The sequence below is a fragment of the Grampus griseus genome, assembly GCF_964374135.1.
Source record: "Grampus griseus genome assembly, chromosome: X".
Taxonomy (NCBI): Eukaryota; Metazoa; Chordata; class Mammalia; order Artiodactyla; family Delphinidae; genus Grampus; species Grampus griseus.
In genome coordinates this window covers 100975917-101003334 of record NC_138999.1, presented here as the reverse complement: position 1 = coordinate 101003334, position 27418 = coordinate 100975917, and the positions used below count along the sequence as shown (strand labels likewise).

Sequence of the window (27418 nt, the reverse complement as noted above, 5' to 3'; positions counted from 1 at the left end):
ACATCAAAAGGATGAGACAAAGCTGAATGCTAAATGCCAACTTCAACGAGAGCTTGTCTGTTTGACACTGAGCATAATGGGGTGTGGTTCCACAGCAAGAGAACGCTAAATATTTACACCCCAGCACACGTTTCTCTGGTAAAGCTTCTTATCCTAGATTAATCTCCCAGCTAACACTATTATCCCTTTTTTAACAACCCCCTTCTTACACTTGGATTTTCTCCCTTAATTCTTCATGAGATTCTAAACCTTCTGGATCCAATCCCCTGTCCTCACTCTCCCATCTATATCTGTGGTCTTCATGAATCCTTTTTGTTTATGGTATGGACCTTCAGGTGAATTCTCTTGTTTTACTGCAAGTAGTAAAGCAACAATAACAGCTCCCCCACCCTCAACTCTTTTCTTCCAAAGATCACAGCTCCATCGTTTAGCTGTTCTGTTGGTATCCATTTCTTATCAATTCTCTGGAGGTTTTGAACCAGAGCTGTGATATATACAGCCAACAATGTTGCATAGTAACGCAGAGTTGCTGCCCAGTCCAGATCTAGTTCTCTTACATCCATATTCTTTGCTTTTTAGGCTTGAGAGTGATGAAGAAAGTTAGTGAGATTAGTGTGTACCGTGAAGTCTGGGGAGGTTTACTTTCTTAGGCCACTTACCCTCATGCTCTGGCTTTTGCCTCAGTGTCTTTTCCTTGCCATCTTGCTTCACTTTATAAAGTGTCAGAAAAGTTCCTTGAACGTTGTGTGCATTATGTGCTTTAGGAAGAATGCATAGTATGGTCCATGTGATGGAGGAACGTTTATAAACTGTAGACTCAGATTACCATGGAAGACATCACAGAAAAGAATGCAATTTGAGTTGGGTCTAGAGGGATGAATGGAGTTTAGAAAAGTGGACCGGGGAAGGGATTTCTTGCAGGAGGACCTCTGGAGCAAAGGAGGGGAAGAACAAAGCGGGCTTGTGAGGTATAGAATGGGAAGTTGGTGTTAGGAGATACTAGGCTGTGAATTAGAAGAGTAGGTTGGCCGGCTTGTCTTGAGTTTTGCGTGTTGGGCGTAGTTGTTTAATTCCTTGAGTGATCCACTCTTTCAAGAAATGGCTTCTCATAGCTCATAGGATAAAATCCAAACCTCTTTGCTGGCACGTAAGGTCTTCTGTGATATGGTTCTGTGTATCTTAAAACCCACGCCCCTCAACACCATGCACCTGAAGCTCCTTCCATTTGTACTGAAGACTTTCCTGATTCTCCAACATGTTGTAATCCTCAAACCCGTGTGTGTCTCTGCACAGACTTTTTTTCTGGAGTCCACCTGGTGAATGCCTCATTCTTCAGGCCTCAGTTGCAGCACTAATTTCATTGTTCCTCTGCTGCTGTAGAATCCTGGGCTTATGCTGCTAAAACTTCTACACCATATTTTGTGCTGTCAGAGTACATGTTTGCTTCCCTCACTCAACTAGAAGCTTCCTGAAAGCACGGGATTGTGTCTTATTCACCATGTCATCCATATCACCTAACAGAGTACCTACCTAACGTGTAGCAAGTTCTTGACAGATATTTGTTGAATAAAATGTTTTCGGCACATTTAATTTACGCCATGTATAGTTGTATTTTAAGAGAGTCATCTAGAAGCAATGTGATTGCTAGATTAAAGATGGGAGATGCAGAGAGGCCAGTTATATGCATTTTTTGGGAAATAGTTCATTTGTTAAAAAACAAAGAAACAGTAGGGGTTAGATTCCTGGAAAATTGATAAAGAATAAAGGATAGGAGTTATTGGTTGGCTACTAGGGACTGGGAGAGGGAAGAGTTAAAGATAATAAAGATTTAAGGTAATATGACAAGTATCAGGACAATGACCCTTGAAAAAATAAGATCAACATGTTTGGTTTTTTTTTTCCTCAGTCAGATCTCCTGGTGTTAGTATTTGTCTCACCCCACCTCTGCTCTGAAGATGAACGCACTGTTCTTGTTCAGTTTACTGTAACTAAGCTCGAGATTCATGTGGTTCTGATCTTCATATCGGATCGGGAGTTAAGATAAGAAATGTAAATAGTTCAACCACGCTGACTACAATTTCCTACCGAGGGAAGGTGTGCGGTGCATAGGTTTTGAATACATAAAGCTTGTTTCTGCTTTTGGGAGCTACAACTGTGAAGTGTTATACCAGGCAGATGCACTGGGGTGCGCTACTATGTAGAGGAGCCTAGCTGTGCATCACAGCTCTCAACTTTAAAACTCCAGAGAATTTGATGAGAGAGGGATCCACAAGAACATGACAAATGATGAGAGTTCAAACCTTAAGAGAAAAATGGGCTTATTGGTAAGAGAACTTCTTTTTCTTTATTTACTGCTGTTACTTATTCATTAAAATGGCAAGCCTGTTGTTTTCATATGTGGCTGTGAAACGGTGTTCAAAAATCAATTTTATATGTATTGTAGAATTCAGGAGACGTATTGGTAACCATGGAAAAATCATAGGAAGCATGTGTAAAGCTTGATTTTTTAAAAAAAATCACTAGGGAAATTTTACTTTATTTCAGACTATGGTATAGATTTATTTATATAGCTTAAATGTAATACAGGTTAAGAAATATATATTTTTTAAAAAGTTAAAATAAAGAATAGTGACTTGTGTGAAGATACATAATTTCACTCAGTTACCAGAAGGTGGCACACCAGATTCTTCTTAAATACACAAAAGAAAGGAATAATATTAATAGGAATATAAAATAATCTGTATTTAAAGATACTTTAATGTATTTTTAAGCCAAAAATATATATAATTGTTATTTGCTTGGTGAGGTTTATTACTAAGATATGACAAATATGAATTTAACCCATTGTAGCTTTTTATGATTCAAAAATAATTTTTGTGTGTATAGTAAAAGTAGACTTTGAAATAGTATTGCTATTAAGGAGAAGCTGTTTTGAATTTATCATTTAAAACAAAAATACTTGCTACCTACCTTTTGCATAGCAAGTCATTAGATGTAGAATAACATTCTGGATAAGGTTTCTGCCAAGGTCTTTTTAAAGATACTATTAGACTATGACTGATTTAGTTGTGACTTTAATAATGCAATAGTGCTTGTGAGATGACCCAGAAAAATACCAAATCTGTTTATTTTGAAGAAAAAGTTAGACAAAGGTAATGATTAGTAATGTTTACTTTCTCTAAGCTAATAGCAACATAAATGAAATAAATGTAAATAAATTGAATTTTGTGTCAGAGCTCCTCAAACACCTGCCAGCATACTTTAATGTTTTAAGCGTGTTGACAGCATATACTGCAGTGCTTCTGTAGTAGTCTCTATTTTTAAAACTGCATTCCTGAGGCAGTACCAGAAGTATGTCTGTTCATCGTTGCCTTTTGTATTAGCCCAAAGGAGTTAGGTATATGACAGAACTTCACAAAAACAAAATCTTCTCGTTAGGAAACAATACATCTATTTATATGTTTTTATTAATTACAAGCAGTATGAAAATAAGAAAATGTAGTAAATGAACCTAGAAGAACATTAGCCATCTGTTCTCTGAAAGCTTGTGCCATTTGCTTTCTGGTTTTTATGGCAAAACAGTATATCAGCAAAGAATTGAACTTTAGGCTTAAAAAGCTAGAAAATGACAAAGCATTCCAAGGCTGAGTATATATTTACTGGAAAAGTGTTTCCTTGTGTTCAGATTTGTCTAGTTTAGTCTTTTAGATCAGCTGCCAGTAAATGTTGTATTCAATGTCAATCTTTATTCCAGACTTTCTGAAACATTAAGAGAGTGTAGATAAAAACAAATAGAATCTTATGGTTTGCTAGTTAAGGGTTTTTTTTAAAGTTAATTCACATATTTTTAAATTGTTCTGTGTAGTCTTAACTGTTCAGGATTTATAAATATGGTTTATTAATTTATAGCTAAAATATTTGCAGAGTATGCTTTGAAAATTTTGAACTACATACAATAAAGCCACAATTAACCAGATTTTTTTTTTTTTTGCACTCCACTTTCAGGAGACGGAGGCAATTATCTTTAAAACAAGCCGATTTCAAGGATATATTCAAAAAATCAACTTCAGGGTATGTCTAAGGGTCTGCATTTTCTTCTACCTTTTTGTCAATGAGAATTTATTTTCATAAAAAAGACCCTGAGGTACTAGAAGCCATTCAGTCATCAAAGAAACTTTCAATAACGTCTAGGGTACTGTGTTTATTAAGACAAAAAAAGAAATTATTTCATCAAAGAAATACCACACATCATTGTATTGTGCTTTATATTTTCCAATGTGCTTTCACAAACACAAGTTCAGTTGGTTCTCATCACACTGCTGTGAGTCTGGCATCTTCCCTATTTTACGGAGGATAACACGAGAGGTTACAAGTTTGTGGCAGAGCTACAAGCAGATCACACGTGCCCAGCTCTGTCCTCTTCGGCACCCTTCCTCATTGAAAAAGTTTAAAACAAGTCTTTAACTTCTACCCTGTATTGCACAATCAGTGTAACTCAGACTACCTCTGTTGCCTAATTGCTGTACTTCACAGTTTCCCACTTTGCATGTGTCTGTTTGTCCGCCTCCAAATCTGTCCGCCAGCTGGAGACCTTGCTTTCAGACTCTCCCAGACCTGGAAGGGTCTGGAGAGTGGGAGGGCAAGATAATAGCCATGGACAGTGGGGACAGACAACGATTGGTGAGCAGCCAATGCTGATACGCTGAGGAAGGCCAGGCACTGAGACAGAAAACAGAACCTCATTCTGACCGGGGTCATCCTGAGTGGGGGTGGGCCACCTTGACTTTTAAAGCAGGGTTTCTCCGAGTGGAGTAGACCAGGCATGCAAATCAGCTGGATTCCTTGTTTAACATACAGAGTACCGCTTCTCACTTCCAGACTTGTACATGTTCAGTATTCAGCCCAGATGATTCTTAAGCATGCTAAAGTTGGAGAGCTTCAAGGTGTAGGACGTTTTGGATGGACCTACAGTCTGTCATTCAGAGTGAAGTAAGTCCGAAAGAGAAAAATACCGTACATTAATGCATATATATGGAATCTAGAATTAAAAAAAAAAAGGTTCTGAAGAACCTAGGGGCAGGACAGGAATAAAGACACAGACATAGAGAATGGACTTGAGAACACGGGGAGGGGGAAGGGTAAGCTGGGACGAAGTGAGAGAGTGGCGTGGACACATGTACACTACCAAATGTAAAATAGATAGAGGGAGACGCAAGAGGGAGGGGATATGACGGATGTATGTATATGTATAGCTGATTCACTTTGTTATACAGCAGAAGCTGACACAACATTGTAAAGCAACTATACTCCAATAAAGATGTTTAAAAAAAAAAAGGTATAGGACTTTTCTCTTGGTATACATCGGAAGGTAAAGAAGAGCCCCTTTTCTCTTGGTAGCATCCAAGTTCCATGTCGAGGCCTGTGGGGGCGGGAGTCAGGCAGGGGTGAGGAATGACAGCTGTTGCTTGCACACCTTGCTATATCTCCGTTGGAGGCATATCACAATAGATGTTGTGCATTATGGTGATTGCGAGGTATTTTCAATAGGTTTGTGTTCGTTTTCGACTCGAGGAAGATAAAGAGCAGAAACATTGCCCCCAAAAGGTGAAAAACAAGTGACTTTTAATATTTTTAAGAGTGAACCTATCCCAGTTGTTTTCAATTTAATTTTTAATTTTTAAAAACACTAGGCTATCTAGGATTCTGGATGGTTAAGGCTTAACGGCAGCAATATATTTATGCTTACTCATGTTTCATATGTGAATACGCAGTCGGCCCGATTAGATTTTAAGGGATTTGTGGCTGGGGAACATGTGTTCTGTTGTATACTTGTAACATCTAGCAAAGTCATCACTTCTCGGTACTCACTGATGATTGAGCGAATTCAGCTCGCACGTCTTCTCTACAGGTTTTGGTCTTGGCATAGTGAGTGGATTGATTTTGGTGTTTGTGAAGTTCAAGGAGCCTATCTTACACTGTCAGGAACGGCTAATATACTACAGAGGCCTCAGTATAAACAAATGCATTTTAGTTGACAAATGCGAAAACGTGGTCCTAATTAATCAATTGGCTAATGCTTGTTCCCTGTTTAGAGTATCAGTTTAAGCTCCATCTTGCTGCTTCTTCACCCTTTTTGGAATACAAGTTATGTTGGTCTGTGCTTTACAGATCTGAATCTCAAAAACTGTTGATTCTGGAAATCCCTAAACACAAATGTTTTTGTTTACTGGCTGGACAGCATCAAACCAAGTGGCCAGACCCTGTAGTGGAAGACATAAAAATGCTCAACAGTGTCTCTGACTTAGGTCAAGCTGAATAAGGAATGAATGAATAAATATATGCTAGCTAAAGATGTATTTTACTCAAGTGTTGTATACCTTCAGAATTCCATGAGAAATAACTGATTATTGAAAACATATATTTGATTTTGAAGACGTGAAGTGGTTCTGAACTACTGGTTGAAGTAGACAGACTTAGGAAGGCAGTCAGGAACCCCAAATTTAAATTGCATCTAGCTAAAACCTAGGGTCAGCCTAGAAGATGAATTCTGTTTTTCATTCCCTCATGTCAGAATCACATTTACTTTACTTAGTAGTACAACATGAGATAAAGGAAAAGAAAGGATTTCCCCCACTGGACAACCATTGCATCCAAGTAATGAAGTTAGACATAAATCTAAAACAATGCTGTTGTTAGTTTGTAACACATGAACACTTTATATAACATGAGTTAATGATGTCTTCCATCATAGGATTTTCATAATTGCTAAATATGTTTTTGAGGCATAGCAATTTTTAATTGCACACTAGCTTCTGTAATTTAGACTTGCTACCATATATTTGGCATCCTGCAGTATAAATGTTTCTATACCTCCCTCCCTGCCTTTCTTTTAAGAAAAAAGTCTTTAGGGAGTTCCCTGGTAGCCTAGTTGTTAGGATTCTGGGCTTTCACTGCCGTGGCCCAGGTTCAACCCTGGTCTGGAAACTGAGATCCCGCAAGCCATGCGACGCAGCCAAAAAAAAAAAAAAAAAAACTTTAGAATTTAAAATTACCCATGAGAAGAGCTCTAAATTAGAGAATGAGAAGGTTCTCAAAATACTCATGAAAATAGAGGTATTGAACTGTTTGCTAAGTCTCTTTAATACCACCATAGTAGGCAGATATCGTAACTCTAAATTATACCTTTAAGGAAACTATTGGTCCCCATGTTATGGCAGTGGGTCACAAGGTTCAAGTTTGAAGTTGAGCCTTTTTTGGACTCTAAGATATTTAAAACAAGATTAAAGCAATTGCATATAAAGGGCCTTTTTCGTGGAAAATTTAAGTAGTGTGGTATAATCTCAGTGAGTCATTAGGATTAGCTTTTCACGAAAGTGTTTGCTTCTGGTTAGCAAAATATTATTGTGATTACCCTAAGTATTTGTAACCAAGATTTACAAATACTCAGGGAGAAGAGGTGGAACGACTTAGGCAATCGCCTAGATCTCAGTTTTGCCTGTAACATTTATGGTGCGCATGTGAATGTTATAATAACTCTTTAGATAAAAGGATATAAATACGATTTTTTCAAGATAGTAGCATTATTTCATTAATTTTAATTGGGATATTGAGGAAAATGTCTTATTCTAAAGGTCTTTCAGCAACTCAGATTTTTGTAAAAAATGTAGGTATTACTGAAAGAATGTATAACATAGGAAATGTTGACTTTCTTTAACTGGCATGCTTTTGAGACTTAGGTATGTGATGTGCTTATTATTTTAAAAAGTTTTTCAACCATTATAGATAAACATTATTAGAAATGATTTACTCTTATCAACATAGTTCATAATTTACAAAAATTAAGATTGTAATATTGCTTATTACTTTGTCTTCACGCACAGTTTGTAGTGTTGCTTCTATAGTTGATGCCACAAAGCAGTGAAACTATTTGAAAAGCTTTATATGCATATAATTTTTAGTCAGTAGAGCCATATTCTTAACTTTTCTTTTGAGTAACACTGTACATTTTAAATAGATTTTTATTTTGATAAGTTTGCAGACTTATCAAACAAACACATCAGAAACTCTAACGATAGTTTGGCTATTTTATTTACCAAATGTAATTTAAGGAGATACTTAGGAAGTTGTTGAGAGACAACTAAACAGTTAAATTATTATTATTTGAGGTGAGAGCAGAGATTTTTCCTTAGAGCAATCCATCATCACTGTCAGTGACGCCTTTATTTTACTTAAGAAAGTATGTGTTCTGGGTGATTTTCTTCAACATATGCTTATTTTTAACAAGACAATGTGTATGTTTAATTTTTTTTCATTTTAAGGACTTCATAGCCTAAAATTATCAAATTAACAAATGGATATTCCTTTTACTTTGAACTCTGCTTTTAGTCATAGCAGAATCAATAACAGCATTTTTAAAACTTTTCAGGATATATCCTGGCTTCAGTACACAGTTCTTGTTTAACCACTACTCTGCTTATAAAAATCTCGCTTCCAATCTGCTCAACAAATACTTACTGAGTGCTTTCCCATGTGCCAGGAATAGTGATCAATTAGGAAGATAAAGATTCAGGGATTCCTTCTTGAAGGAGGAGCACGAGTTTGGGGAAGGCATCTCAGGCAGACAAAGAAGCAAAGCTGGAGCACGGGGGTGTCCTAACAGCAGGCCTCTTATTGGAGCCCTGGGTACATTATCCCTATTTGATGATCATAAACTGTCTCTGTAAATGGCTTTTTTCAACAATTTAAAAATGGTAATGCAAAATCATGTATATAGATAGTATGTATGTAAAAATCATTGATTTCCACCATTACCCCTCCCAATACACCCAAACAATTTGATTTGGGGTTTAAGGCTTTTTTTTTTTTTTTTTGGCGGTACACGGGCCTCTCACTGTTCTGGCCTCTCCCGCCGTGGAGCACAGGCCCCAGACGCGCAGGCTCAGCGGCCATGGCCCACGGGCCCAGCCGCTCCGCGGCACGTGGGATCCTCCCAGACCGGGGCACGAACCCGTGTCCCCTGCATCGGCAGGCAGACTCTCAACCACTGCGCCACCAGGGAAGCCCTAAGGCATTTTTTAATACACGGGAATACTTAAGAATTAATTTAGGTTATGCATGTCAAAGATGTATGAAGACTTACTTGGGCATATGGATTTGGGAATCATGTGAACGAAGAACTCAAGGGTAGCCCCCCCCCCCCAAAAAAAAAGCCATAAAGAATATAGATACTGCAGAAAACAAAAAGAAGAAGGAAGGGCAAGGACTTCTGAATTTCCCATTCAGTGCAAATCCTTTTTTCAGCGTAGTGAGGTTAAGGGTAGTCAGAATCTGTGGATCATTGGGTCCCCAACAGCTGGATCTCTCTTGTTGCCTGCTCAGTCCTTTCTACACCAGCTCCCATCTTAGCCTCATAAACTCATTCATCTGACCCCCAGTTATAAAAGGTGCTACATAAACATCAGGAACCACTACCATTCTGGCTTTCCATTCTCCCTCCAGCCAGTCCATTACCTTCCTCACCCTTACTTTTTTTCTCCTTTGTTCCCCTTACCTTATCAGCTTACTAGCTCCTCTTATTGCTGTTCTATACCTGACTCCCCCAAAGCAAACAAAGAAACAAACAAATGCTTAGTACCCATATTTTCCTTTGGAAATGTTAAAGATCAGAAGAGTATTTCCCTTCACATTACTTATGCCATCATGGCCTGAGGAATTCTCTGGGCATACACACACACATGTGCGTATGTGCCTGCACAAGTGTGTTTTTCTACTTGTTTGTATTGTGAAGGAGATTGTGTACAGTAATCCAAGGCATAGTCATGGTTACAATAATCTATGTAAATTCTTTGTGGGACCGTAAGAGTCCACACAGTTCTGTTAAGGAAATTGATTTGTGAGAAGGTGCTTATAAAAGATGAAATAATGACTTTCCAAAGCAGCTGTCTTTGAGAAATGTCTAGGATTTTCCATTTTGATCTTAACAAGGCTACATATCAGAGTATCTAGTAAGAAATTTTTAATGTATTTGATATTCAATTTCCTAAAACAAATGAAAAGGAGACACACACACACCTAAGTATATATAGCCATTCGCGTGAACAGTTCTATTTCCTGTAATGAGGAGCCCTGAATGTATTAAGAATTGTGCTCTGTTGTCTAGAAGTTAACTTTTTGTATGCTTTAAAGGGTTTAACAGTCCTACTTGGTTGCCATCCAAGTACTTTTACTGATTGGTAGAATATAAACAGAGCACACGATTTGGCATGGTCTACAGTCTTGTCTGAGCAACAGGAATAACATGGATCTCCCAGATTAGTCTGAAGGGACATTGTCAGGACTCCAGAAGATTACACAGCGCCTGCTCATACAAACGATGGTTAATGCTATTATTCTTCAGTTGTACTTACCACGGGATTAAGCAAAACTTGCAAGAAAAAGGTAGGTTAGTTCTTAGGGAATATTGGGAAAATATGGAGAAAGGTCAGATATGTGACATATTAGTCAATTCATTTCACGAGATGGTGGTACTGGAGACAAACTGTAGCAGTCTGTAAGCAAATTAAACTTTCATATAAAGTTATTTAGAAACATTTACATTGAGAAAAAAATGAGGCTCTTGGCTATATATTTCACTTTTCTCTCATACTATGACTGGCTTGATTTTTACTCACCGTTTTCTCCCTGATCATTCTTAAACACCTTCTGGAATTAAGATTTTGGAAATGGTCTTTCTGCACACGTTTGTATTTTTGGTGTTCCTTTCCCATGTCTGTCTTTGAGTGTACATATAATTGGAGGAATAAATAACTCTTTGTAGTTCTTTTGAATACATTGAGACATTTGTAGAATGTGGTTCACTTCATATGGAAACAAACATCTTCTGGAACTGTCTCATTGAGAAGAAAGGACAGTAGGGATTCTAGAGCAGGAGTCCTAGACTAGGAGATGGAATTTGGTTTCTAGTTGCAGTTCTGCCACTAGCTAGTAGTGTGACAAGTTAACTTCTCTGGGCTTCAGTTTTTTCATCTATACAATGAGGGTACTGAGCAAGATGATTTGTAAAAGTTCTACAAACCTTCTCTTTCTACTTTGGGAACCAGGGAATTCTGTGTTGTAAGATTTGGCCAAGAATGACTTCTTTCATGGCCTTGGCCAAGTCCCAACATTGTTCTTTATTACATCTCTGAAATACGCATTCACAGGTATTTTTGAGTGATTGATGTTCATACAATGTTTTGAAGAGCTTTTGTGCATGTTGTCTTTCTATCCCATTTTAGGCAGTTGTCCATAATAGAAACCAAGTGTTCTGTAAATGAAATCAGTGTTTCCTGTGATGTGAACGAGGGCTTTTGACATTTCCCAGTCTAAATATTTTTTAAAATTAATTAATTAATTAACTTGTTTATTTTTGGCTGTGTTGGGTCTTCATTGCTGCACGTGGGCTTTCTCTAGTTGCGGCGAGCAGGGGCTACTACTCTTGGTTGCAGTGTGCAGGCTTCTCATTGTGGCGGCTTCTCTTGTTGCGGAGCATGGGCTCTAGGCGTGCAGGCTTCAGTAGTTGCAGCACGCGGGCTCAGTAGTTGTGGCTCGTGGGCTCTAGAGCACAGGCTCAGTAGTTGTGGCGCACGGACTTAGTTGCTCTGCGACATGTGGGATCTTCCCGGACCAGGGCTCGAACCCGTGTCCCCTGCATTGGCAGGCGGATTCTTAACCACTGCGCCACCAGGGAGGTTCCCCCCAGTCTAAATACTAAAGTAGTGGGACCACTGAGCTTGCATAAAATTATATTTAAGATATATATTTAATCATTTTCTTCCTTTCACTCTGTAGGTGAAAACATTTTTAGTTCTGGAATGTAATGGTAATTACACTCCGTAGTTGCTACTAGAGTCGCCATCAGGGTAGTAAAATCTGATTAATTTGGACTCTGCTAATTTGTAATTGGGGCGATTTTACCTGGCTGAAGTTTATTTCTAAACGACGTATGAGGAATGGTGTTGTTAAGCAATTTAAGAGTGTAAAGTATATTTCATGGACTATATTTCTAGTCAAGGGAATTATTTTTAAAGCCTTTGGCGTATTGGTTGGTTGCTCATGAGAGAGAATTACAAATGACTTCTAGCAATTTATTAAATCAAAAGAAATGAATATAAATAAATGCTCGTCATCAGATATAATGCTTTTCGGGTTTTGGGGTCTTTAAGAGTGTTTAGGATGGGTGGAAGAAAGCAGTCTTTCTTTTCACTTTGAACAAATATTACAACCGTTGGAGTGCTACAAAAACAGGTTCTGAACATTAAGTCTAAGAGATGATTTGGTGGTATTGGTTGATTTCTTTGGAGCCGAACGAGATTAGACCAAGAATATGTTGGTTTTTTGAATCAGTTGATTGTTCGTAGTAGAATAGTAACTTGAGAACCTTTGCAATAAAGTGATCTTCGCCTGTTTTGGGAAGTTACCCTCTTGGAAATTTGGAAAACTCTACATTCACCCTATTTCCCCCTCATAAATATTGAGTCGTCTTCACAGATAAAGACTCAAAACACTTAACTACCTTGGTTTTACATAGGTTTGGGGGTCTTTGTTCTCAGAAGGAGAAGTTACATTTGCAATTGCTACTTTGTAATATTTTCATAAGCTGGAAAGTGATTGAAGTTTCTCTCTAAAATGGCTCCATATAGCTAATTTGTAGCTGTTTTATATTTTCAAATGTTTGAGAATGCTTCAGGACTTTGGAATGAGACATTCCAAACTTGCTTGATGAGTGTGTGTGTGTGTGTGTGTGTGCGCACGCGTGCGCGCGTGTGTGTATTGTGTGTGTTTTCCTTCTTGGGGTTTCCAAGAAGTTACCACTGCCAATTGTACCTAGGACCTTTTTGCTCCTTAACTATTAAGATTATTATACAAATCCTTCTAATGTAAGATATTGACTACAGTTTATTTGTATTAGTGGCACTTTTAAAAAACTTTTAAAATGTATTTTGGCCACTAAGATATTGATAAATATTCCTTTCTCTGATTCCTTTGAAGACTTCTGTGAGACAGTTTTTGGCGGGGGGGGGGGGTACTGAAAAGAGTTGGAAATATCATTTAACCCTTTAAGTTGCTTGACTGAGTTTTTGTGCAGTGTTTTTGTGTCTGATCGATTGAATAAAAATTATTTGTGAGGTAGTGATGGCCGAGACCTATTTAGTATTTAATAAAGTTTATGCATTACCGGTCAATGTTTCAAAATAAGCTTTCTCTCCTTAGGTATGTATGCGTGAATGTATATACTATGTATACATATATGTTGGATTTCATAGGAAAATACATTGTTGAATATTGATGTGTTCTTGAAGGTACTTGTGATTACCTTAGGTGATTTCACGCTGTATTCTGGTATATGAAATTACGTATTTTGCAATTTTTGAAAGCAGTGTCTTTCTTACAGAAATAATTACCTGTGCTTTTTGAATACAAATGAGAAAGGCTCTTAGGGACTAAATCTCAATCTTTCAAAAACTGGGAATCGTTTGGAAAGAGCATATGAAAGCCAGCTACTTAAGTTGAAAGCACAAGCTTATTGTTTGAATATACACTTGAAAGTAAATATGAGCTTTTCATCACTGCGATGAGTTTTTAAAAAGGTAGCGGCTTTCATGTCAATGGCGGTCCTCCTTTATTAAGCTTGCATTTGATGAAGATGGGTAATTCGGTTTTTAGGTAGAAGGTGGAAGGACGCATTGAGGGTAGATATTTAGTGATGGCGACTTGCCTACATCAGAAATAAAATTCTTCAACCTGAAAATAAAGAGTTCAGCATAATACCGGTTTATCCTATTTTCACTTCTTTGAATTGTGTAGAAAGTGTGTGAGTTTGGTGCTTTAAACAGAAACTTGAAACACCCAGTCGCGTTCTGGGCATTTACAACGCTATTTTCTGGCAGTATTTTAAAACAATACAGATGAAGCCTCTATTTGCCGTTACTTTCATGAAATACGTCAACCTCCCTTTGACGGCAGCTTGAATTTTTGATCCTCCTTGTCAGTTACTAACCCCTAGAGGTTACCGGACCCGCCGCTGAGCTCTGGAATGGTCCCTGCTGGACACCTGCTTGGTGTCTCTCCTCTAGGCAATTTGTGAGCTGTTTGGGGGCGGGGGAGGCGTGAAGGAGGGTGAAGGGGAGGGAAAGGGGGAGAGAAGAAGGGGAGGGCAGCACTGAATTAGATTGTTGATAGCGTCCCTCCGAGGACTGCTATTAAGAGCACGCTATTCTGTACTTCTCTGCTGCAGAAGACAGAGTGATATTCGTGTTAGCACACAGCATGTTGTAAATGTATGAGATTTTTGCTCATCCTGGCTTGGAAATAAGAATAGGGAAAAGAGAGCAACTTGAATCAGAAGCTACTAGAAGAGCGTGCAGAGTTCTGCAGCAGTTTATATTTGTTCTTACATTTTGCCTTCTTCTAACTGGAAAACAGAGAGACTGGCATTTTTTTTAAACGGGCTCTTCCCATAATGGCATTCTTGTATTGTGTGGCCAGAGCTTGCACAGGAGGAAAGCAGGCTGCCGAATTTAGTCACTGATCTCTATTAGCTGTGGCCTAAGGCTATGCTGAGGTTTATATCCCATTTGTATTGTTGCAGCTCAAAAGAAGAATGTTCAGAGGATGACAAGTGTATTCTGAGTAGGTATGTTGTTTCATTTTCATATGAAACCCGTCTATTTTTTTTTTTTCCTGCTACTATTGGTCAGAAATCAGGTTAATAGGTGCAGAATATAGTGCAGTGCTGCAGTATCCCTGTTAAGGTAGAACAATGGTAATGCAAGCTTAAAATAATACCAAAAAAAAAAAAGAACCACCCCAAACCCTAGCCGCTTTTATCAAATAAAGCTGCATTGTGTGGTATGCACAGTGCAGTCTTTTCAAAAAAATTATACTGCAGTCAACGCTTTCCTAACGAGGTGGCACTATTGTTGAGTTCGAACGATAGAATCATCATTTGCTTTAGGGGACAGGAGGATTTAAAGGAGGTACCTTGCAGCCCTATTTTACAGATTGGAAGCATCGGTTTAAGGGCACTGGCAGAATCGTTTGCTTGTTCTCCGCGGCAGCCACTGCTGTGTCAGTACAGTGTGGAATGGAAGTCATAGTTGGTAGTCTGTTATGGAAACGCTGTTTACTGTTATTGTAGTACCGTGGTGACAACATGCCATTGAAATGGAAAACGAGCTCTCCTGCTATCTGGAAATTCCCAGTTCCTGTGCTTAAAACATCCAGGTCAACTCCACTTTCTCCAGCATACATGTAAGTGAGAGAAAATAGGATATTAAAGTGGGATTTCATTCATGAATCAACCTTGTGACAAAAGGGGGTAGAAAATCCCAAACAGCAACATCCAAAACCCCACAAGATTAAAAACCTCAAGCTTGCTTACATTTAAATATATTGGCATGCCCACATTTTACCATTGTTTTGGTTTTCTAGGAGTTTATGTTTCTTTTCATTTAAAATGCCTAATAGTAATGTAATTACTAAGATGAAAGTCTAAAGGTATATCTAAGGAATTGCATAAGGATAAACTTTTACATTGGTTGGATGTTTTGAATTTTTGTGTATCTGAAATACTTAAGATGACTTCTTTTGTGTAATGGCACAAAAACTGCTTATGATTGATGTTGATGTGTTAAATATGGAAATGCTTTCTATAATTTTTTGATGAATTTGAAACATTGAGAGTTAACACACTGATCAGAAAATGAGTCTTTTATTGAGGACTTGATACTTGAGCTCTGTATGAACATTAATAAGTTTGATATTATATCTTTCTCAGTTTTATAATTCGAGTTCTGAAGTATAAGTTTGAATTTGTGCAAATTATAGTTCTATGAGTAGTTACTTATATACATGGAGTTGAAAAGTGTATTATACAAATATCTATTTTAGAAATTTATTTTAAGTAGATATGTACTGAAATATACTGGGACGTCTTTCTAGAATTTTTGAAAATCTTATTTTTTAAATTTGCAAAGTGTTGCTTTAAAAACAAAATCTGGGAGATATAATAAAATATTCTTTTAAAGTATTGTCTGTGATCTTTTTTTAGTAGAGGAAGGAGTGAGGGAAAGCTGGACTTTTTTTTTTATTAAATAATTGTACGAGAAAAGCTTTTGAGTGAAAGTCTGTCTTAACTGTAAGTGTTCCCTTTAAAATATTTTTCAGTAGGACAGATGTGGAAAATTCTTCCCGCTTTAGGTCCATTGTGTGTTTAGAAATCTGGTGAGTTGCCATTTTATTACTTAGTTTTTGTTTTATATGAGGTTCAGATGCACAGTGGTATCTCTCTGGTTCTTTGAAAGGCTTTCAGCTGCTGAGGAAGTGTGCTTGTGCTCTCAGTCCAAAAGAAGCAATTCCCGGGAAAGCGAGGAAAAATGAGGACATTTCAGAGTTGAATCCTGTCATCATTTCATTTTCAGATTATTTTTTCTATTCCTTCTTAGAGATGCTTCAGGTTATTTTATCTGGGTGTTAAACTCTGTTTCCTATAAAGTTAAAATTTTAAGTTATATTTGTAAAAGAAAAAAGAAAAAAATCAGCTCTGTTTGTTTCTCAAAAGCTGCATTTGTCAAAAGTGCAAATTAATGGAGGTGACAAGTTAATGGAGCTCCTTCAAATAATTCGAGAAAATGAGATGTGCCTGTTGACTTTATATATCTTAGCTGGTGAGAAATGACCAAAGATTTACCAAAAGCAACTTCATCATCAAAACAAAACATACACACCCCAAACTAAAATCAATAGGTTACAATTAATAATGGTTACTAATGATTCTAGTATTCCTACTGCATTTTACTGTCCAAAAGATCCAATTTGTAGCCCCTGTTGCAGCTGGTTTGCTACTTTTTAGAGATGATTAAAAAATACTTACATTTTTTAAATCCATACTAGCCACAAGCTCAGATACAGCTTAATACAACATCTTTAATGAACCACTTTCTTTCTTTTAAGTCCTCACCTCTTTGACCTGGTGATATGAGTGAATTGATTTAGATGAGAGAAGCCAGAAAATGTCATAGATCTTGCACGTTGGCATTGAGTGTTGGTAGTACACATATGTAGAATGGAAAAGTATATTTGAGGAGCTGGTGTTAGTCTGGACTATTTTGACATTGTGACGGTCTGTATTGTTAAATTGGCCTTAACTTATTTTTTTAATAAATAAATTAATATGAGGTTTAAAATATTATGTAAATATACACAGAGAATATATGTTAAATATAGGAAAAGAAGACTAGCTTGGGGAGTTTAAATCAAGTTTTAAATAAATTGTTTCGTTTTTGACTGATTTAGAGTTCATTGCCTTGCTGGGCCAGAAATAAAAATACCACGTTTAACATGTTGTTCTCATCAGTGCTTCCTTATATTCCATAGCACTTCTACACACAGATGATATTTAAGTTGAGCATATTTTTCACTCAAAAACTGTAAAGAGCAAGTTAGAATCCTGGGTCAAGTAACATCATGTTTGCTCTCATGGTCGGTTGGGTTGGCAAACATAGATTAGATGGCTACTTGTGTCTTTTGGGTCTAAAGTCTTTGCGTTGAAATGGAGCAGTTAAACTCTGACTCTCTGATAGATTGTGATATTTTAGGATTTACCTGTAAAATTACGTATAAACATTAAAAATACTATCTTGAATATAGAATTCTTCCCAGTTAATATAAGCATCTTTTGGTATATTTGCTTGTATTGGTTTGTAATGTTTTATCGTTATTTACTGTGATTTGTCGAATACATATTACATGATTTTCATTGATGACTTGGGTGCTTTTTCAAAGACTGAAATTTCAATGTAAAATATTTTTGCTTGTAGTAAAAATGTATTGTAGTAATGGAGCAAATATGGAGAAATATAAAGGTTCCTTATGGTTTCTTTCTAAACTCAATGTAGGTGCTGCTGGCTAGAACTCTTCCATTGATGCTGGTGATATAGGGCAGTGCTGCTATCCACTAGTGAAAGCTAGAATAGAGAATGTTTTACTTACTGCAAACATTGAACAGAAAAGCTTTTTTTTCCTTGTGGATTTAAAGTCCACGTTGGCTTGCTTTCTGCTTGTTTAGAACCTGAACGTGAGTTAAAACCTTTCCATATTTTCAAGACTTATTGATGATAAAGACAATGTTTATGATACTATTAAGGAAAATAGTTTCTTATATAGCATAAAGTGCTTTTCAAATTGTGTTAAAATATGATTTGGGAAGAGTGGAGTATCATAAAGACAAAAGATTTGGGAAAATAATCCTTTGGCCTCCGGATAGCTTGATTACCAAATATTATTTAGTCTTTATTAGGTAGAGTCTCCCTTCAGCTTCAGTTTTGAACACTTGCAAGGGTGGTGTGCCATCCATGTGGAATTCTGAAGGGACTGTCTTGATCAAAATCTGAGTGATGTGTTTGTGTTACACTCTGTTCAGCAGAAGGTTGAAGTTCAGCCTTAGCCTGAAGGAGTATCTCCTGGTCAGTGTAAGCTAAATTAGTAGACTCTGCTCCTGACAGGTGTGAACCATGTAAATTAACCTGTCAATTTGCCTAAATTAATAAAGCTGAAAGGGCAGTCACTTCTAAGCGGTTTTCTGGTGTTTTGGTATTCATTGCTTTCAGGCAGCAAATGATTCCTTCAGGCTGATGTTATAGGGTTAATGTATTGTTAGATTCCAAGGACACACTGAAAGAGAACAGAATTAGCATTAGCTATCTTTTTATCTTTCTTCACAAGCAGTTAAGTCTTGCTAATAATGGTGTGGCCACAAAAGGAAGACAATAGGTAAGAATTAACCAGCACAATGTAACAGTGAATCATAGCAAGCCAGACAATGGGTGTAGAATGAGTGTTAGTGAATTAGACTTGTCCTCTCTCAGCCGATACACTTGTATTCAGTTAGCATCCTGTTTACAACTATTTTGTTTACTATGTAAAATATATTTTAGAGTAAGTGCCAATAGCACTGACTTTTATAGAAATCATTTTCCATCATTTTATCGTTGAGATTCAGTATCTAGATTTCCCTAGAAAAACTGGTGCTTTATTTAATTGTCAATAATTTGTCTAGATTTAGTCATACTATATAAATATTCCTTGTTTGTGGGTGATTCAAAGGACAGTGAAAATTAAAACATGCACTTTCTAAATTTGACATGTTTTCTATCCCCTAAGATTGTCTTTTTTCTAATTTAGTGAATAAAATACAACCTTGAAAATAAAATAAAACAAAACCTTAGGTATCCTTTTCATCTAGCAAAATACTTCCCAAATTGATATTCTCAAATTAGAAAAGAATATAATTAGTTAGACATTTTCACAATTAGTGTATACATAAACTTTTGTTTGTGTCTGCTTAATTTGTTTTTTTACTACATATGCTCAATCTAACAAAACTATGTGGAGAAATAACATAAATAACACAGAGCAATTTAGCGCTCATCTGTAACTCTTGTAGCATGTTTCTTGTGAATTTCCATTGTCTGAACTTGCAGAAGGGCTAGCTTAACACTTATTAATGGAAAATCATACAGATAAAAGTGACCTTAGATGTCATTTAGAGAATCCAAATCCCCTTTAAAGCAGGAATCCTTCCTGTGACAACTCTGAAAGATGCCGATGCACGTTCTCCTTGATCACTGTCAGTGACAAAGAGCTCACTACCTCCCCAAGCCAGCACCTTTCATTCGTGGACAGCTCTTCCATGCATTGAGCAAAATCAATTCCTCTTATCTTTCATCTCCTATTCCTGGTGTGGCCTTCTGGAGCTATGGAGAAAAATATTATTTCCTCCATAACGTACAAGCCTGGAAATCTTCTTTCTTTAACCATTACTCATGTGACATGTTTTCCAGGCTCTTCACTCTGCTGGTTGTGCCTCACCCAGATAGTTTTTTTGTGTTAAACTTTATACAAGATACTACATCTGAATGAGATGCTCCCCACATGGTCCGACTAGAAGAGACCTCTCTCCTTTCATACAGGCGTTTTGCTTATCTTAAAGAGCCTGCAATTATATTATTTTTTAATCATAGCCTTCATCCTGAACCACAGTGACTCAGAGTTTACAAACTTCTTTTCGGAGGTTTACGACTAGATTGCTTGTTCCTCCTAGTCAGCGTTTATTCGCTTGGCTACTTCAGATCTTCGAGTCTGAGGAATTCTGGCATGTGCAAATGAAATTAAAATTGTGTTTTAAAGCCTATTGTATGTGTCTTTAAAAAGATCTCTTAAAACCATTGAATGTATCTGAGGAATACTGCACACAAGAAACTTACAAGACAGAAAGCTAGTATTTCGGATGCTTTCAGCAATTTCCAAGAATTTTACTTGTCGAAAATTTATCTAGATTCGTTGTTTTTTTATGCCTAAATGAGTGTTACTTCCAAGTACCCCTCAAAACATTTCCCCAGAGGGAAGAGAGACGGAAATGCAAATCTTTCACCATCGCGCGAAGTCTGGAGTTACTAAGAACTCTGAGGATTCCAGACATTCTGCTTGAAATTTAGAATATTTAGATGAGACCTAAATAGGGCCAAGTTAGGGGGAGGGAAAAGAAAGAAGGAAGAGATAGGCAAGTATCTGTATTAATGACTGTATTACTTGTAGAGTCAAGAATTATAAGCGCTGTGCATGCCGATATTTTAAATTGAAATAGCAGCCACAGTGTATTGCTTTATCTCCTCAAGGCCAAGAAAGAGGTGGTATGAACGTGAGATTCTTAGGGCATCAGTACATAAAGAAGTTACTGAGCAATCCACTTTTGAAAGAGCTCAGTTCTTTTTCAGTCACCTTGTATATTGAGTTTATAATATTCAGAAGTTACTGCCTGTTATGCGCCAGGCATAACTCTGCTGGGTATTATGGATATAGTCCTTGCAGCTATTCAAAATGACTAGACTTTATCTTCTATCCTATCTTTATTTATAAACAATTAAATTGCTTGATTTATTTTGCTCCTGTGAAAATGCTAAACCAAGACAACCAGTTTAAATAACATTCTTGTTTACTGTGCTTGCATTATTGATAATGGATTTAATGGCAATAAAACTACTACAGAGGAGAAATGTATCTGGGCTCACTGAGGAGATATGAATTGGATATAGATACCAGATTTTAAAGCGCATATTCCTATTGTGATGATCATTTCGCAATATATACAAATATCAAATCATTATGTTGTACACCTGAAACTAATACAATGTATGTCAGTTATACTTCAATATTTAAACAAAGAAAAAAAGAGAAAGTACATATTCCATAAGATGGAAAATGATGCAATTTACATTTAAACTTGATAGTCACTTTTTTAAACAAGAAAAATGGAGTGCCATTCTTTAAGTTGGACAGGGCTTAGGTACTTTATAGCACACAAGTGTATATATTTTTACCTTACAAGCATCAACAGTTTGATCCCAGACTATATGATGTAATCTTAGAGAAAAATAAAATTATATTATGTTTCCAATTATAGTAAAATATTTTCACTGGCATGACTTACTATGATGAGGGTATATGTTGTTTTTAACCCAATTTTGCGACATTTATGGTATGGTAAGACAGGAGCATGCCCAACTCGTTGGACAATTCTTCTTATGATATGGTTCAGTGGAGAAATGAAATAACATGTTTCCATAAGAAAAATGTAATTAAAAACAACTTTCAGAATTCTTGAATCTAGCCTATACAACAGATATTGTAAATTTCATGTGAAACATATTTATTTGCAATTTTCAAAAATGTCCTGGTTTAACATAGTTAAATGTAATACAATTTATTGAGTGCTACTATAAAAGTGCAAACCACTGTGTGAAAACTTCCCCAATTTTGCTGTATGGGGAGACACTGCTTTGGGAAAGATTCCCGGTGTTCTCCTTACTTGTTGCAAGTAGTAATAAATCCTTCCCTCACTGGAAAAAAAAAGTGCCAAGCACTTTGGAAGCTGCCTCCCAAACACTCTATAAGGGTAAGTCTTTTCCCTGTTTTACTCTAAGGGCACAGTGGTTCCGAGAAGTTAGTTAACTTGCTCAATGTTACACTTCAAGTAAGAGGTGAAGTGAAAATTCAAACGCAGTTCTGCTTGATTTCAATGATCTTGACTCCTCTAATGCCTTTTTCTTTTTATAGACTCTTGCTACTTTCATGCCATCTACTACTTAGGAAATATCTCACTAGAATTCGAAGAACAAAGGAGTATGACAGATGAGATAAACTTTTTTGAATTGGGTGGTGGTACAGGGAGAAGTTAGCTTTACTTTGTGGTACTGTCAAGTGGTGCAGTTGCAGGAAAATACTGGGGCAATTATCTTTACTTACTGATATGATACTGGGATTAACCTCATTGTTTCCTATTTCTTTCGAAGCACTATTCTACCTTCGTTGGCCAACCACCTTTTCTCTCCCCAGTAATTAGCTGCCATTGACTGGAGCAGATGTGCTCTGTTTATCACAGTCCTAGGGTACTAACCAGTCAGCATGTTTAGTACTTTCTTATGGACATGATTGTCCCATTGCTTGATTGTGTGCAGGCACTGAGAAAAACCTCCACGTGTGAGTTTTCTATTGCTGCCATAACAAATTGCTGCAAACTAATGGCTTAAAACGTCACAAATTTGTTATGTTATAGTTTTTTAGGTCAGAAGTCTGGTATGGGTCTCACTGGGCTAAAATCACGGTGTTGGTGGAGCTCTGTTTGCTTCTGAGGCTCTAGGGGAGACTGCATTTCCTTCTCGTTTGGATCATTGACAGAATTCAGTTCTTTGCAGTTGTAGAACCACCAAGGTCCTTATCTTCTTGCTGGCTGTAAGGCAACAGTTGATCTCAGCTTCTAGAGGCCACCAGCATTCCTTGGCTTCTGGCTCCCTTTCTCCATCTTCAGCGCCAGCAATGGCAGGAGTCTTTTTCACATCTCTCTCTCTCTGACCCACTCTTCTGCCTTTCTCTTCCACCTTTAAGGACTTAACGTGATTAGATTGGAAGGTGCAGGGGCTCGATTGAGTTTTTGATTTAAAAGCCTTGAATACTGTATTTTAAAACAGTGAGATTTTGAGAATGAAACATTGTGAGAATGATACATTAGAGAGGCAAGCTCATTTGAGTGTTCGTGGACAACTGGGTTAAACTAGTGCCTTTGCCATCGCTCTGTCCTTCCTCTCTCCCCCTCCTTTTCTCCCCCCCCCCACTTGAAAGTCTCTCACTGAAGTTATTTCTACAAATTTTAAAAGACCTTTGCTCATTTACAGCTTGCCCTGTTACATCTTCTATTTTCACTCTTTGTTTTTCTGGTTTCAAAAATATAGTGCTTTTCACTGATCAGTGAGATCAGAACATATCTTAAAAAGAGCATAAGTATCTTATTCAGGATTCTTGGACTCTGAGAGCTGGGAGGAACCTTAGAAATCATTCTTTGTCATACCACTGTACCTTGAAAGAGAATGTGATATTTAAGTCTGGTCACTTTTCCTCCATCTGTGTACATTCACATCTGATGAGTTAACTCAGTCTTAATTTATATTTCCTTTTTATTATTTTATCCCATTTCATCAATTGTATTACAAATTAATGTTAAAAACCAGTTTACAACAAAAACTTCGACTAGATTTCTCTTTATACATGTGATCACGCCAGAGATTTTTCTCTTGTCCTACACTGAACTGTGTTCCTAATTAACTCACAGTTCGATCTACAAAATACTTTGAAATAGAGTTTTGAAAAGTATATGGATGTTTTAGGTTGTAAGTAGATTATCCAATAGATAATCCCTTAGCATCACTAAACTGAAGTGATTTTCATTCATTATGAGCACTTTCCCTCAAAGGATGTGCATATGTAATCATTTCTGAATGATTCACAGCTAAACAAAAGTTCATGAAACTGGAACCAAAATTTTCGTCTAAAGTAGACCAGTGACCTGGCTCATTAGCATATTTTTCATAAGCATATTGCTGAAGTATATAGATAGATGCAATTAGAGACTTTTCTTTCAAATGATGTGATCCACCATCATATGTTTGGCTTTCTTTCATATAATTATAATTGCAGATTTTATATATATATATATATATATATATATTTTTTTTTTTTTTTTGGCTGTGTTGGGTCTTCGTTGCTGCGTGCGGGCTTCTCATTGCAGTGGCTTCTCTTGTTGCGGAGCACGGGCTCTAGGCTCATGGGCTTCGGTAATTGTGGCTCACAGGCTCTAGAGCGCAGGCTCAGTAGTTGTGACTCACGGGCTTAGTTGCTCCGCGGCATATGGGATCTTCCCAGACCAGGGCTTGAGCCTGTGTCCCCTGCATTGGCAGGCGGATTCTTAACCACTGCGCCACCAGGGAAGCCCGCAGATTATAGTTTTGAATAGTGGATATTATTTGATTGCTGATGCAGCCTTGCAGATAGCCTGATCTGGGATGAATAGTCCTTTAAAATAAAATAGCAGTAAGGAAAGTCGATGTTATTTATTTATTTATTTTGGCACTTATATGCTAAATATGAACTGATACACTTCTGTACCAGGGAGCAAAGTTTGCAATTAGTTTAGTTACTGTGGTTTATATGAATTATGCAACATGGTATTTGTTAGTAGATGATGTTGAGAATTTACTATTATTTTTATATCACTTGGTCCTTTGGAAAGTAATTATTTCTTTCACTGTGATCTCTTTGCAAGCAAGTATCCCGCCTGCTCTTTTTACATATCTCCTAGTGCAGTGGCTGGCACATAGCAGGTGTTCAGATATTGAGTTGATGAATGAATTTTTAAAAATTTATTTATTTATTTATGGCTACACCGTGCAGCATGTGGGATCTTAGTTCCTCAACCAGGGATCGAACGCAGGCCCCCTGCTTTGGAAGTATGGAGTCTTAACCACTGGACCACTGGGGAAATCCCCAATGAATGAATCTAGAGAGAGTAGTTTTTAGGTCTGTAGCCTTGTGCAAATTATTTCACTCAAAGTGTGTTGCATTTCTTCATTTCATATATAGAGGAATCTAATAAATTACAGTCTTGTTAGAGAGTAAGTTACAGCTATCTTTCCTACGAAAAGAACTAATCCAAAATCCTGATTCTGTTCCTTGCTTTCCGATAAGTACCATGATGCTGACACAGACTGAAAGTAATTTTAATAGAAGCCATTTACCAGTGACCAGAAAACTTTAGTCATGGTTCATCAAATTGTAATTTGATAAAGAAAGTAAGATTATAATCTCTTCCAAGAGAGCAACTACTCTTAAAGTTAAGAGTTATTTGACTTATTTTCACATGTCCTTTACCATGAGGGGAAAACTATTTTAGACAAATTTCTGTTTTAAAACTAGTATGTTTGTACTTAATTGATAATGTGTTTTCTGTGTATAGTTTGAAAACAAGAATGGCTGACTAGGATAAAAGGAAATCTGAGTAGGGTTTAGGAAAAATAAATTTTAAATTAGTACTCAAATAAATGATCCACATTTACTTATGTTCTGAATTGTTTTATACTTAAAAAGGCTAAACCCGGGGCCACGGCAGTGAAAGCGTTGAGTCCTAACCACTGGACCACCAGGGAACTCCCAGCAGATATTCAATTTAAATTAACTAAGTTTTCCTCCTATCAGAAATATTTTAAATAAATGCTTTTACACATTGCTTGGTCAACAATAGGACAAAAAGGCATAGCAGTTACTAATGTATGAAAACAACATATTCTAAAGCAAAACAATTGATAGTTTGTGAATAAATTTGGATTTTTATTTATTCTCAAATCATTAAATATATATTTACTTTGAATTATTTGCCAAAATGTGCAACTAGTTAAGGAGGGCTAGTCCAAGGAGCCTTGAATGCAAGAGCGTAGGCTATGGCTTTTGTTCAGCAAGCAGAGAGGAGTGATTGAATACTGCTCTTGGAAAACTGTCTCCACTAGTAAAGGGGCTTCTAGTGTGTGGAAACCTTTCCTCCTTCACAGCTCCCTCCCAGAGGTGCAGGTCCCGTCCCTATCCTTTTGTCTCTGTTTATTCTTTTTTCTTTTGCCCTACCCAGGTAGGTGGGGGGTTTCTTGCCTTTTGGGAGGTCTGAGGTCTTCTGCCAGCGTTCAGTAGGTGTTCTGTAGGAGTTGTTCCACACGTAGATGTATTTTGATGTGTTTGTGGGGAGGAAGGTGATCTCCACGTCTCCCTCCTCCGCTATCTTTTTTTTTTTTTTTTTTTTTTGCGGTATGCGGGCCTCTCACTGTTGTGGCCTCTCCCGCTGCGGAGCACAGGCTCCGGACGGGCAGGCTCAGCAGCCATGGCTCATGGGCCCAGCCGCTCCACGGCATGTGGGATCTTCCCAGACCGGGGCACGAACCCGTGTCCCCTGCATCGGCAGGCGGACTCTCAACCACTGCGCCACCAGGGAAGCCCTCCTCCGCTATCCTGAAGGTCCCCCCGGTCCTCCACCCCACCCCACCCCACCCCGTCTCCCCCCGCCCCGCCCCCGCCAAAACTATAAATACAATCACAGTATGTGAAGATGCTATACTGTAACAAATATGTAAGTTATGTTACTAACCAAATCCAAGGAAGAGGTAATAGATACCCAAAGTGTGGTAGGGGCAGTGAGAGTGGAGAGATGGTGAAAGACGCATACTAGAGAGATACTTAGTAGTACTTTGTCAGTTGCCTGGGCATAGGAGAGGGGGGAGAACTAGGGGTCTAAGATGACTGAAATATTTTGATGATAACAACTTTATTTTAGAATCCAGAATATCCTATCTATGTCTCTCTTGAATGCGTGACATCTAGATACATTTGAGATTCCTGAACTTCCTTCTGACTGACCAAGCTTCCAGGAATAATCATTAAGAACTATGTAGTCAAATTCATTTCCCTTGAGAGTACCTTTAAATAAGCCAGTTTTCTCCTTAAAGCATGATCTAGGAAAAGATTGGATTTGGGACATTTAAAATGACTTATTGCTTCAAGAAATAGCTTGTTGTAGATGGGATGAGTTGAGGGGAATAGCATTTAGGCTAGCATTTTCCAACTAGCTGGCCAAACTTTTGACACCCTGACACTCATCCTGGTGAGTCTTCTCTGCGTCCTTCTCACCTGCACTCCGAGAGTCAGACATTATAAATTGGGGTATGAAACACTGGTTTAAAGGACGGTATGGAAGGAAGGAAGGGAATGCTTCTCTCTTGCTTAATATCCTTCTGTCCTATTTGTCTCAAACAGACGGAGGCAGTACTTCATTACTACTTCACAATTCATAGATCGCTTCTGCAAAACACATACACAGTCTGAAAATGCTCCAATTAGCTTCTATTCAAAATTCCCACTTAGATGACTGGGAAATGTGAGTGCTGGATGCCTACTGTCATGTTGTTTAAATCATACGGTCTGCCTCTACCCTTTTTGCGTTCCACCCAAGAAC

General features: G+C 37.5%; 1 protein-coding gene across 6 annotated transcripts in view; it reads left to right on the top strand.

Moving 5' to 3' along the window:
• Positions 1-27418, top strand: part of KLHL13 (kelch like family member 13) — a gene marked incomplete at both ends in the record, with an annotated part of 111798 nt that overhangs the window by 37646 nt on the left and 46734 nt on the right. For 2 of the 6 annotated variants that reach the window (XM_082682002.1, XM_082682000.1), the window contains one exon: positions 14595-14674. The exons of 1 other annotated variant lie outside the window; for it this stretch is intronic. In XM_082682002.1, the coding sequence (XP_082538128.1) occupies positions 14595-14674 (80 nt within the window). Of the gene's footprint in view, positions 1-2283; positions 2325-4005; positions 4072-14594; positions 14675-15193; positions 15292-27418 lie in introns of those variants that run through there. 3 more of the 6 variants (XM_082681999.1, XM_082682004.1, XM_082681998.1) reach the window with 3 other exon arrangements.